The 9844-nt window shown below is 41.0% G+C and overlaps 2 protein-coding genes across 2 annotated transcripts; both read right to left on the bottom strand.

The window, feature by feature from the left end:
* Positions 1–436: 436 nt before the first annotated feature.
* LOC129588729 (uncharacterized) lies at positions 437–2494 on the bottom strand. The gene is made up of 2 exons (XM_055483093.1): positions 1204–2494; positions 437–690 (listed from the first exon to the last, which is right to left on the bottom strand). Exons 1-2 carry the CDS (start codon positions 2390–2392, stop codon positions 578–580), a joined length of 1302 nt encoding a protein of 433 aa, XP_055339068.1. The 5' UTR covers positions 2393–2494; the 3' UTR covers positions 437–577.
* A 1159-nt stretch (positions 2495–3653) lies between these two features.
* On the bottom strand, positions 3654–8407 carry LOC129583059 (sphingolipid delta(4)-desaturase DES1-like). Its single transcript, XM_055474761.1, has 6 exons — positions 7819–8407; positions 7311–7453; positions 6675–6760; positions 5767–5853; positions 4975–5636; positions 3654–4326 (listed from the first exon to the last, which is right to left on the bottom strand). Exons 3-6 carry the CDS (start codon positions 6754–6756, stop codon positions 3919–3921), a joined length of 1239 nt encoding a protein of 412 aa, XP_055330736.1. The 5' UTR covers positions 6757–6760; positions 7311–7453; positions 7819–8407; the 3' UTR covers positions 3654–3918.
* Positions 8408–9844: the final 1437 nt, after the last annotated feature.

Genomic DNA, 9844 nt, shown 5'->3' with positions numbered 1-9844 from the left:
CATTTTGAGCGTCTCTGTCAAAAATTCCCGTATAAAACTCTGAAAATTGAGAAATGGCGCAACGGCGCCATTCTTCTCGCTCCAGGAGAACAACGGCGTGCGCCCCTTCCGAAAAGCTAGCGACGTCCTTGCACGCTGTCAACAGTTTGCGCAGTCCTCTTGCCATTACTACATAACATTATAGAATCGCAGGTTAGAATTTATATGTTGTATTTTTTTAGTGTTTGTACTACAGTACATAAACATAATTAACAATCTGTCGAATTTCCAATATAGTATTAAACTAACATGTAAGCCATTCACAGCTGCCGGTACCGGTGCACGATCCGGCTGCGCCCCCATACACCTCTGTATGTCAGCTCGTAAAATGAATTTATTATGTACTGTATGTAATTACTGTAAAGGTAAGTAAAAAGATAGTATTTGCAGTGGTAATAAAAAGGATGCACCATGAGGGAGGACAATTATTATACTCGAAGGTACGAGAGTTCATAAATCATGGTAACAGCAGTACTAGTAATGATTTCGATTATGATTATTCGATAATGTTTACGGTACAGTACTATACTTCATACTTCTATGGCTTGTACCGTTTGTCAAAGCTACTAGTAATCTCATCAAAGGTCTCGGGCAAAGATCTCTTTGGCAAACGGGGTAACAAGGGATCCTGGTCTTCTGCACGGGCCGCGCCTAAAAGTTGAGAAAATTTTGAATATCAAATCAATTGTCTGACCGAAATTAAAAAACAACGGAGATACTGCCACAATAATAACTACTTAAACTAGCAGCAAAAAGAACAGAATAACAGGTGACCTTACACGTACTTGGGAACACTTACAACTTCACGAGTACCGGAGTACGTGATATTTGCAGAAGGAAACAATTTTAATATAATTATTCACTAAATAGTTGATTCCATACTTAAAGCCGGGTCGTAAAACAGTAAGTACCAAATATTTTCATCTGAAAAGTGAATACCCCTAAATGTGAGCACTCTTGTTCAATTGCAAATTACTAAACTGACCAGAAAAATTTGAAAATGATTTCAACGTTAAAACAAATTTAAGTGGCGAAATATTAAATAATTCTGCTTTAGAATATTCTGGAAAAATATTCCACATATTTAGACCTCATATTACTATTACTATTAATATAACAGTAAGTGGTAAATCTAGCAATGCTATTAAACCGTTTATTACTTACCTTGGACTGCTTGCACTTGCAGTATGTGTCTGTCGTTATCTCCCTTGTTCTGACGTTTTTCGACCGTTGCACTTTGGAGTCTTTTATTTGAAACCTCTAGAACGCTATCAGATCTTCTGCGGGGCAGTAGGTTTTCATCTGGGCATTTGTTGTATGGAAAGCGATTCTTCGTTATGCAGAAATTGTGATTTAGAATTTTCTCATTGAAATCTTTTTTGGGAATTACCAGTTCTTGGCCCGGATTAACAAGGCAGGCAAAGGAAAGATGTTCCCACCGAGATATGCCAGCCGCCGACAAGGGCGCGCCCGCCAGACCAAGTGCGGTCGGTATTGCGTAATCGGATGGACGCGGATGCCAGTCCACAAAATCTTTTGTCGAGCGCACGTACCAATGATACAAGTCCGCTCCGCATTGGGGAAGACCAAAAAAGGCATATTCATCATTATTATTAGTGATCTCCTTGAAAGAATATTTCTCAGCAACCCCCTTTGGACAAACAAGAACTACGTGCATGCGCTCCCTCTGATACGCGAAGGTGCCCATGTCATAAAATCCCAGTCTCATGACTGGTACGTCGTGGGACGCAGCGACGCTGGCAAGAACGGCAGAAAACGGGATAACGAAACCATGCGGGCCGTATCGGGATTCGTCATTAAGCATGGCTGGACTTGCAGCGTATGTTGTACGGGGGCCATCAAGCAGATTCCGACAGGTTTCTTGGATTTTCCACTCGTTTTCCTTGGTTGACGCACTGTCGGAGAGCTCCTGTGGCGATTTTTTCATGGTGTCTGGTATATAATGCCATACAGTAGCAGTTAAGAGCTCTCTCATACGCTCCTTGACTTTTTCTGATTCATAATCAGAAATCAATGGGGAAAACCATACAAACCGAAGTTTGCTGAGCATTTCATCATGTGCGAATCCTCTTTTGGGATGAGGTTTGAAGTGAGCATCACCATTTTGGCTGAGAATAACACTTTTGTAGCACGTGTGTGTTGCATGCACGACGCTGTCGAATTTGACGTCGTGAAAATCTGGTACTTCCAAAGCGCGTGGTAAATAGTGAAAGTCGGTTTCTTCGGATGCCAACGGTTTATGAGGGAAATGCCAAATTTCGTTGGGATTTGTCGTACTTTTCACTTGGATGTTTAATTGAGCTTCAGGTTCAAGTAACTGATTGTCCGCCATTATTCTTAAATTAAAACCGTCAGAATGATTATTAATCGCCAGAAACCGCCAACAATAAGAGATGCTTGATACAGGACGGTAATGGTAGTAGTATATAGATGAGTATTTGTATCCATAAATCATAAGTCACCAAATTCAGTATGATAACTGATTGCAAATTTGCAGTACTTGCATTATTAGTCGTACCAAGACAGAAATGCTGCTGGCGGCCGTTATAAATTCAATTGTGCTTTCTAGTAGGTAAAAGTTAAAACTACAAAACCACAAATTCTGCCGCCATACCCCGTATCCCTTGTAGTCCCGTCGGCGACGGCAGTGTCACAATGACGATTAAAACTGGCAGAAAATCCAGCAATGCACGTGGATACTGGGTAGCGCTGTCTTGTGCATTAGCATGTTTTGAGTGCAATGCTTCTGACAGTGAAAGCCCGCCTTTACTGGTTTACATATACCCGCGGTATGGGTCAACTTGCACTTGACTTGGAGCCATACCACAACTACTCGTGCTGAAGATTATGACGCGTCCAGAATCCGAAAATCGTGCAAGGTTTCAGGGACGACACTCGGTATTCACGCATTCTACTTATGGGTTATAACACAGTAAAGTATAGCTAGTAGCTACCATATATCTATATTTACAGTACAGTACCTGGGTAGTGGGTACTTAGTTTTTTTAAAATCCACTGTGATGTGATGGTCGGCTGCCCTTAATTGCGGCGCCGAAACTTTGCACTTCTTATCGTAAATTATTCTAAATGTGCGAACAATTAAATCTTTAAAGATATTGCACTAACGGCAACAGTATGACCATAAATGCTGCACATGTACTTAATTACTGAAGTAATGAAAAATACAACAGTGTTAATGTAAAGATAGTAAACGTCCACAACGATTATCAGTGATCGATCGCTTTGGGGGGAGCATAATACCTGTAGAAGTAGAAACCTAATACAAAAAAATTATGTTTATGGTGGTGACCTGTGGCTGTTACATTACCATACTTACAGACACACAGTTGCAGTTAACACAGTCGAAAGTTGAAGATTACTCCATTACTTACAGAACTACAGTTAACACACAGTCGAAAGTTGAAGATTATATGTATATCACGGAAAGTTTCTAAAGGCAGTGGAACACTAAACTGTGACTACTGTAAGACTACTGTAATACTGCAGGCTGAGTAACCATTCGGATGCAGTTCCTTAATGCTACATCACTTAATAAAATGGTGCGTATACGCCGTGATTGAATTAGGCGATCAAATAACTTTCAATCGGCAAATTAAGATAGTTTTAATAATAACGTAGGAACCATAAGTCTAAAGTGAAGCAAAACTTAATTGAGTAACAACAAGTAATGAGCACTCAAAACGCAAAACACACACACGCCCTTAATTACCCATTTTCTTAAATTATCGAGATCCAACAGTAGTCTTCCATTACGGGCAGTTACTGATATTCTCGAGATATCACACGTAATCAGACTGAGAGTGATAAGCAGGAACTTGAGAAACCGAGGCGTGAGCGCTAATGATCTCCATTACTTCCGGAAACAGGAGCAAATGACATTAGCGATCCATTAAGGCAGCTAGTCTTTAATGAGCCGTTCACCTCTGTGTTCTTCTTTACAGGACTGTCTTGGTGAGCAACGTTTCCGTTGACTACTTTGCGCTGCGCCCCCAGAATACCATTCAACTCTTTGCAGTGTCCATTACCCGTCGCATGTCCATTTTTAGCGCATCCGTTTACAAGGTTCTTTGGTGCAGTCAAGGATTCGGGAACGGCGTCCACATTACCATCCCCACCGATGGTATTCTTACGACGGACACGAGCGTACGGACCAATATCCGGATCCATGATAAAGTCGTATATCACTTTACTCCAGGAATGATACTGTGGCAGTGTGTCATAGTATTCCGGTGCAATTTGTCTCACCTAAATCAACAGACGTTATTGCACGCGATAAAGTTTATGTCCAGCATAAACGCTCAGAGCGATAGTGAATCTCCGGAGGTTCCTTTATGACTCAACAATAAAAACACGTTGACGATTACCGATGCGGAGGGGTGCTTCATAAAACATTTTTACATACAATGATGCGCACAGCAGTCAGCAGCTACCCCACGATGTAATTCAGAAAGCGGGCTTAAATGATCTCTAACTTCATGAAATAAAAACAGTCTGTAAGTCTTTCGTAATGTTTTCATAATTATAGAATTTTTTATAGTTATAACAACCCACGAAAATTTTAGATGCAAGTAATGCAAGTACTGTATTTAAAATAACTATACAGTATAATTTCAGGAATTAATGGACCGGCATTTTACGTATTTCGTGTAAGCCAATTCTTATTCGAAATTTCGGAGAAATGGTAGACTGGTAGCACTCAACGATAAGGCTCAATCAACTGCCTCCAAACGCCGCAGAGAAAGTTAAATTAAACAACTGAAAGGAAACGACTATAACAAAGTAAGAGATATCTGCCATCTGATACGGTAAAACAAAGCGTGGTTGGAACCGGCTCTCGTAAAGCAGACCGACCATTAATTCACAATCGATAAAACAAAAATAACCATGCCATACCTGCTCTAACTTAGAACCCGCTATGTACGGGAAGTCATGATGCTCCATATGATATCCAACATTGAAGGTCACCCAGTTCAGCGGACCATAATATGAGTATGTTTCATGGCCTTTCAAAAACATGTAGTGCTCTGAAATGAAATGCCCCGCAACCGGATGTAGACCCATTGCTAACAAAGTGCCAGCAATAAGGTAGACCAGCGGTTTCGCTCCAAGATAATAGTACAAAGCCACATCAAATGAGACTTGCACGACCAGATTTATGTGTTCAAGCCGTGTCGGCGTCTTGTAGTTGACGAAAAACGGGCGAAGCGAATAAAAAAACGGCTGCAGTATAACCCAGAACACTTTGGCAAGAGTATTGCAAAAAATCGTGGCTTCCGCCAGACAGGGTATGTCTGTATCCAGAATTTCATCGCCTTGGTAGCGATGGTGTTCCAAGTGGTACTTTTTAAAGGATATGGACATGGGTACACCGATGGGCAAATTGGCAAACATGCCGAAAGCTCGGTTCAAACCCGGTCGGCCATGTCCAAATGCGAGGTTGTGAGCAATTTCGTGGATAGCAAGTGTCATTGCATGGTTGATCACCCCGCCGAAGCAGTAGCCCAATATGAAGATGGTGCTCCAAGAACAATCACTGACGCTAATCATCCAGCATGCTGAAAGAAAAAATAGAAAAAGCTGTCAGACATGGTGTTAAAATATGCTAAGCAAGAAAAAATTTATCTGTAACTCATTCTAAAAAAATGTGCCTAGTAGGCACTAGGCAGCAGCTAATTATGTGCATACTTATTAGCTGCAGCAACACCATTGCTACTACAATATATTTCAAATTCCGATCAGGTCCCATCAACTTCTTAATCTGCGGATATTTACCTGCAAAATAAAACTGATTAATTTAAACCTAACCAGGTAAGCGATCAAAAACAGCAGGTGCCAAAGTATAATTTAGGATCAATGCCGAAGCTTAATCAGCAGCCCAGTTACAGGTACGATACGGCAACTTCTACGAATTCGATTACAGTTTATGCAGCATCGCAACCTGATAACGGTGGTGAAAATGAAATGTCGAGTGTAGTGACCTGTCAAAATTTATCTGCTAGTCTATATTTCTCCAGTAATAACTTCATTCAAGAACGGTTTCATAAATTCTATCTAGTCGGTCATCAAGCACAAGAATGATGAATCATATCAGGTGCAAAAATAATCAGGTGCAAAAATAATCAAAATAAAGTGCAAAAATAATCAGGTGCAAAAATGCAAACTAATAACAGTGCAGAATGAAAAAATTATGTCCATGTTTTTCGATATCATAATACGTTGATAGGCACAAAAACGCGTATACAAAACTAGATTCGCATCACTATTTCCTTATCAATTTTATAATACAAATGCACGCCTGTTTAGCATTTCCAGGGTATATGTACGAAAAGATGCGAACGGCCCCAAACAAGAATAACACCGTTCATTGCCTGAGCACTTTCACAAGCAGCACTGACTTGTGAGTGCCAGCAGTGTTTACAGTGGTAAACAACCGGATGCAGAAACAGCGTACTCGTATTCGGTAGACTGTAGAGTAACCGACTGACATTAGTGGCATGTGAAAGAAAACTTGCGTGGCAGTCCCATTTCCATAAAACAGCGACGAAAAACCCGCCGGGTGAGTCAGTGGTTAAGCACTAGGTTAGTCAACTTACTGAGAATCTCCTTGCGTCTGGTGGCGTGAGGTTCATCCGTGTACACCCATTCGTAATCGCCACGGGACACACGAGCACCCATGTTCCTGCAGAAAAAAACAAGGAAACTGTTGTAAAACGCGGTTATTGAGCGGCGAGGGTGCACATCAATGACAGGTAACAGGTAGTCCTCGTAAGGCAAATATTGACATAAAAACCCAACCGGCAAACACGATTTACGTTTAATCAGCTAACATTCAAGCGCAGCCGATGTCAGCTTCTGTTGTTAACCGTCACAGTCAATGCACTCAACTTGACACCTAACAGGCTCGATACACTTTCATATTCTCACGATTATTGCCCACTATGCAACGGAGTGCATTTTCCCCGACCAGCATCAGCATTTTCTATCCATGGGACGATTGACGAGGGATGCGAAGTCGCACACAAACCAATTCAAGTGTTACAAACTGACAAAATGTGGCTCATTATTCTCTAAAAATACGGACTAAAACTCCTCATTCAGCACTTTCACAAACGCTATTACAAATGACTTATTGTACGACGAACTTCCCTAACACTTGACAAAAAATAGCCGCAAAAATCCAGCGCTGGACATTGTGGACAATTTAAAAAATGGAAAAAAATTGTACTTACGCAAAGAGCAGCCCAATGTATGCACAGGCAAAGTTGCGTCCTCTCTGGTTCTGATGTCAGCCGAAAAAGACAAAATGGAGTCAAACGGACAAATCAGAGCACAAAATATTCCAGAGATACAATCCACGAAAACCGTCGAAATTCTGAAAGAGAAGGTTTGCTGAAACTGCAAATGCTGCCACTAAGCAACAGTACGCAATATCAAAGAACTACTGTATAATATGTGCATAAATGCTCTACAGTTGTTCGTTTATTTCAAAAATATCCCTGACTTGGAACCGGATAGAATTCATTAGAAAACTGCAATGAAAAACAGCACGTGATGGAACTCCTTATTAAGCTAAAAGAAGGTGCTAAATTAATGTTCTCATTGCAACTGGTCGCCCAAGTTCGCACCTCACAGATGTATAGTAAATGCCGGTTAGAAAAAAATCCGCCGATCTCATATACAAAAAAAAATTAAAATACTCTTGTTTCTTGGACAGCAGTTAGAGATACAAACACTTACCCGAGCTAATGACACAACAAGAAATCAAACAATTAATCCAGATGCCAGTTGGTTCCGAATTAGCTCGCACTGATCAAGATTAAATTCCAAACTCTGTCGTTAACTAAAGCTGAAACGGATTCATCGAAAACAGATATGCCAGAGATTACAGAAAGAACCTTCGCGATCGATGAATGATCATGATCGTGGTCCGCGATCCCTGAGAATGCACACACGATGCTCCCGAATCGATACAGAATCCGAAAGAAGAACGAATTAAACGCTGATCATCATTTACAATTAATAATTGGAGCAAATGGCAAACAGCACAACTTTCCCACGAATGACACCCCCTTGGTCATAACCGAGCACTGTGCAAATACCCACTAGATCTATTTCGTATGGCTCACCTGTAAAACTTCTACACTGGATATGAATATGAAATCGACGGTTTTGCCGTGCAGGGCTGACAAATCAATTGAACATGCAACACGGGCCTTTTCTTGTTATTGCATGTTGCACACTGTAGCACTGTGTGCTATGCCGGTATAGTTGCCGTATTGCTTCTGCGACGTCGATGCAACGGGTGCATGATGTTGCCGCTGAGCACGCCTGTCGTGAGCAGAATGCTAGTGAGTAGCGAAATGGCCCAATGTACCGTATGATACAGAGAGTGTATCTGTATGCGTCAATAAAACAACGGTAGTTTCCACAAAGTTAAAAGTTTATTAAGCTGCAAACAATGGTCACAACAAAATTTCAGAATCGTTGGTCGCCCACCGAAATAATAATAAACTGCTTACGGGAACTAGCTTGGGATTTGCGAGAAACAATTTGTGGCTCAGGATAGGGCCAAAATTAACGTACTCGTATAACCGATGCCTGATACATACCGGCGTACTGTCAGCTTCCTAGTTCCACCTTTTTATTAATTATTTTTCCGTACACTCCCGGAACATTTTTCAAGCTGTTAAATTTAAGCTGGTAAAAGAATCAGTGGGCCGTGATAGAAGAGGATGTGGCACCTAAAATGGCAATTTGGTAAATTCTGGCCGGCGTGCCGGCCGGCATGCCGCGACCATGCCGCCATTAACAGTATACTTCGCAAACTATTGTACGAGATAATTAGCGTACATGTACTGTAAGTAATTACAATACCATTACTGTAATTTTTATGGCAGATAGTATACTATAAATTTGATAGCATCACAAATATTGTATGTGTTAACGGTATGTTCATATTCGTTACTCCTCGGTTTTGCGTTCTGATTGTTGACTTAAGGCATGAAAGATTAAGATGTAATAATATCTATCTTATATTATTTAAGAAGTATTTCGAAATGTCCTGCTTGCAAACTGTGTATTGCGTGTTTGCCTAGCATGTACATGTCACTTCCGGGTGCTGCCGTTCCAGAATGTGAGGGATTCCGTTTGGTTTGCTTGGAAGCCCTTTTCGCGAATCAGAATACCAGTGCGAGTGTGTTGAGTGCTGGATCAGCATCGTTTTTTCTTTGGGGTGTCTATCGGGTTTTATGTTAATTCGCGGTTGAATTTTGCAGGTAAATTAAGTATGAAAATACGGCTGCTCCACACTCTTCATTCACTGGAAAGGTTTCCTATGTAAACTTTTTCATTAGATAGGCGGTACGCATGAAACCCCCCCGCGACCGCCGGCGGCATGACCCAAAGGTTACCGATCTGAAAGTTCTAGAGGTGTAAACCTATCTGTTGGGTGCCTGGAAGACAAGCTACAGGACTGGAGGAGACTATATATATACTGCGGCCTTTTCGGACTCCCATTATGTTGATTATCGCTTAAACAACTGTTCATTAACTGGAAAACGCAAGGCAAAGCTGATAAAGAGTGCGAGTGCAAGTAGTATTTCTTCGAGAGATAATAATTATATCAAAGATTATAAACGGAATCTCGATTTTTTTGTTAACCAAACTTTACCCGGCTTGTGTCTAGTTCGAAATGTACGAAATTCACCTAACGTAAGAAATTTGCAATATTCAATACATTACTTATACTTCGTACTGAAGCAGA

Source organism: Paramacrobiotus metropolitanus, unplaced genomic scaffold (genome assembly GCF_019649055.1).
Source record: "Paramacrobiotus metropolitanus isolate TYO unplaced genomic scaffold, Prichtersi_v1.0 Parri_scaffold0000002, whole genome shotgun sequence".
In the NCBI taxonomy this organism is placed as follows: domain Eukaryota; kingdom Metazoa; phylum Tardigrada; class Eutardigrada; order Parachela; family Macrobiotidae; genus Paramacrobiotus; species Paramacrobiotus metropolitanus.
Note: the sequence above shows the minus strand (reverse complement) of the source record. Positions and strands in the feature narration are given on the sequence as shown.

Bases quoted from the DNA above. Each gene is read 5' to 3' on its own strand.
- LOC129588729 (XM_055483093.1), bottom strand. From the start codon at position 2,392: ATGGCGGACAATCAGTTACTTGAACCTGAAGCTCAATTAAACATCCAA. The intron at 691-1,203 runs GTAAGTAATAAA...CTCAACTTTTAG, and splicing joins GCAAGTGCAAGCAGTCCAAG to GCGCGGCCCGTGCAGAAGAC.
- LOC129583059 (XM_055474761.1), bottom strand. From the start codon at position 6,756: ATGGGTGCTCGTGTGTCCCGTGGCGATTACGAATGGGTGTACACGGAT. The intron at 5,637-5,766 runs GTATGCACATAA...TTTTTCTTTCAG, and splicing joins GGTGTTGCTGCAGCTAATAA to CATGCTGGATGATTAGCGTC. The intron at 4,327-4,974 runs GTATGGCATGGT...CTGTTGATTTAG, and splicing joins CGGGTTCTAAGTTAGAGCAG to GTGAGACAAATTGCACCGGA.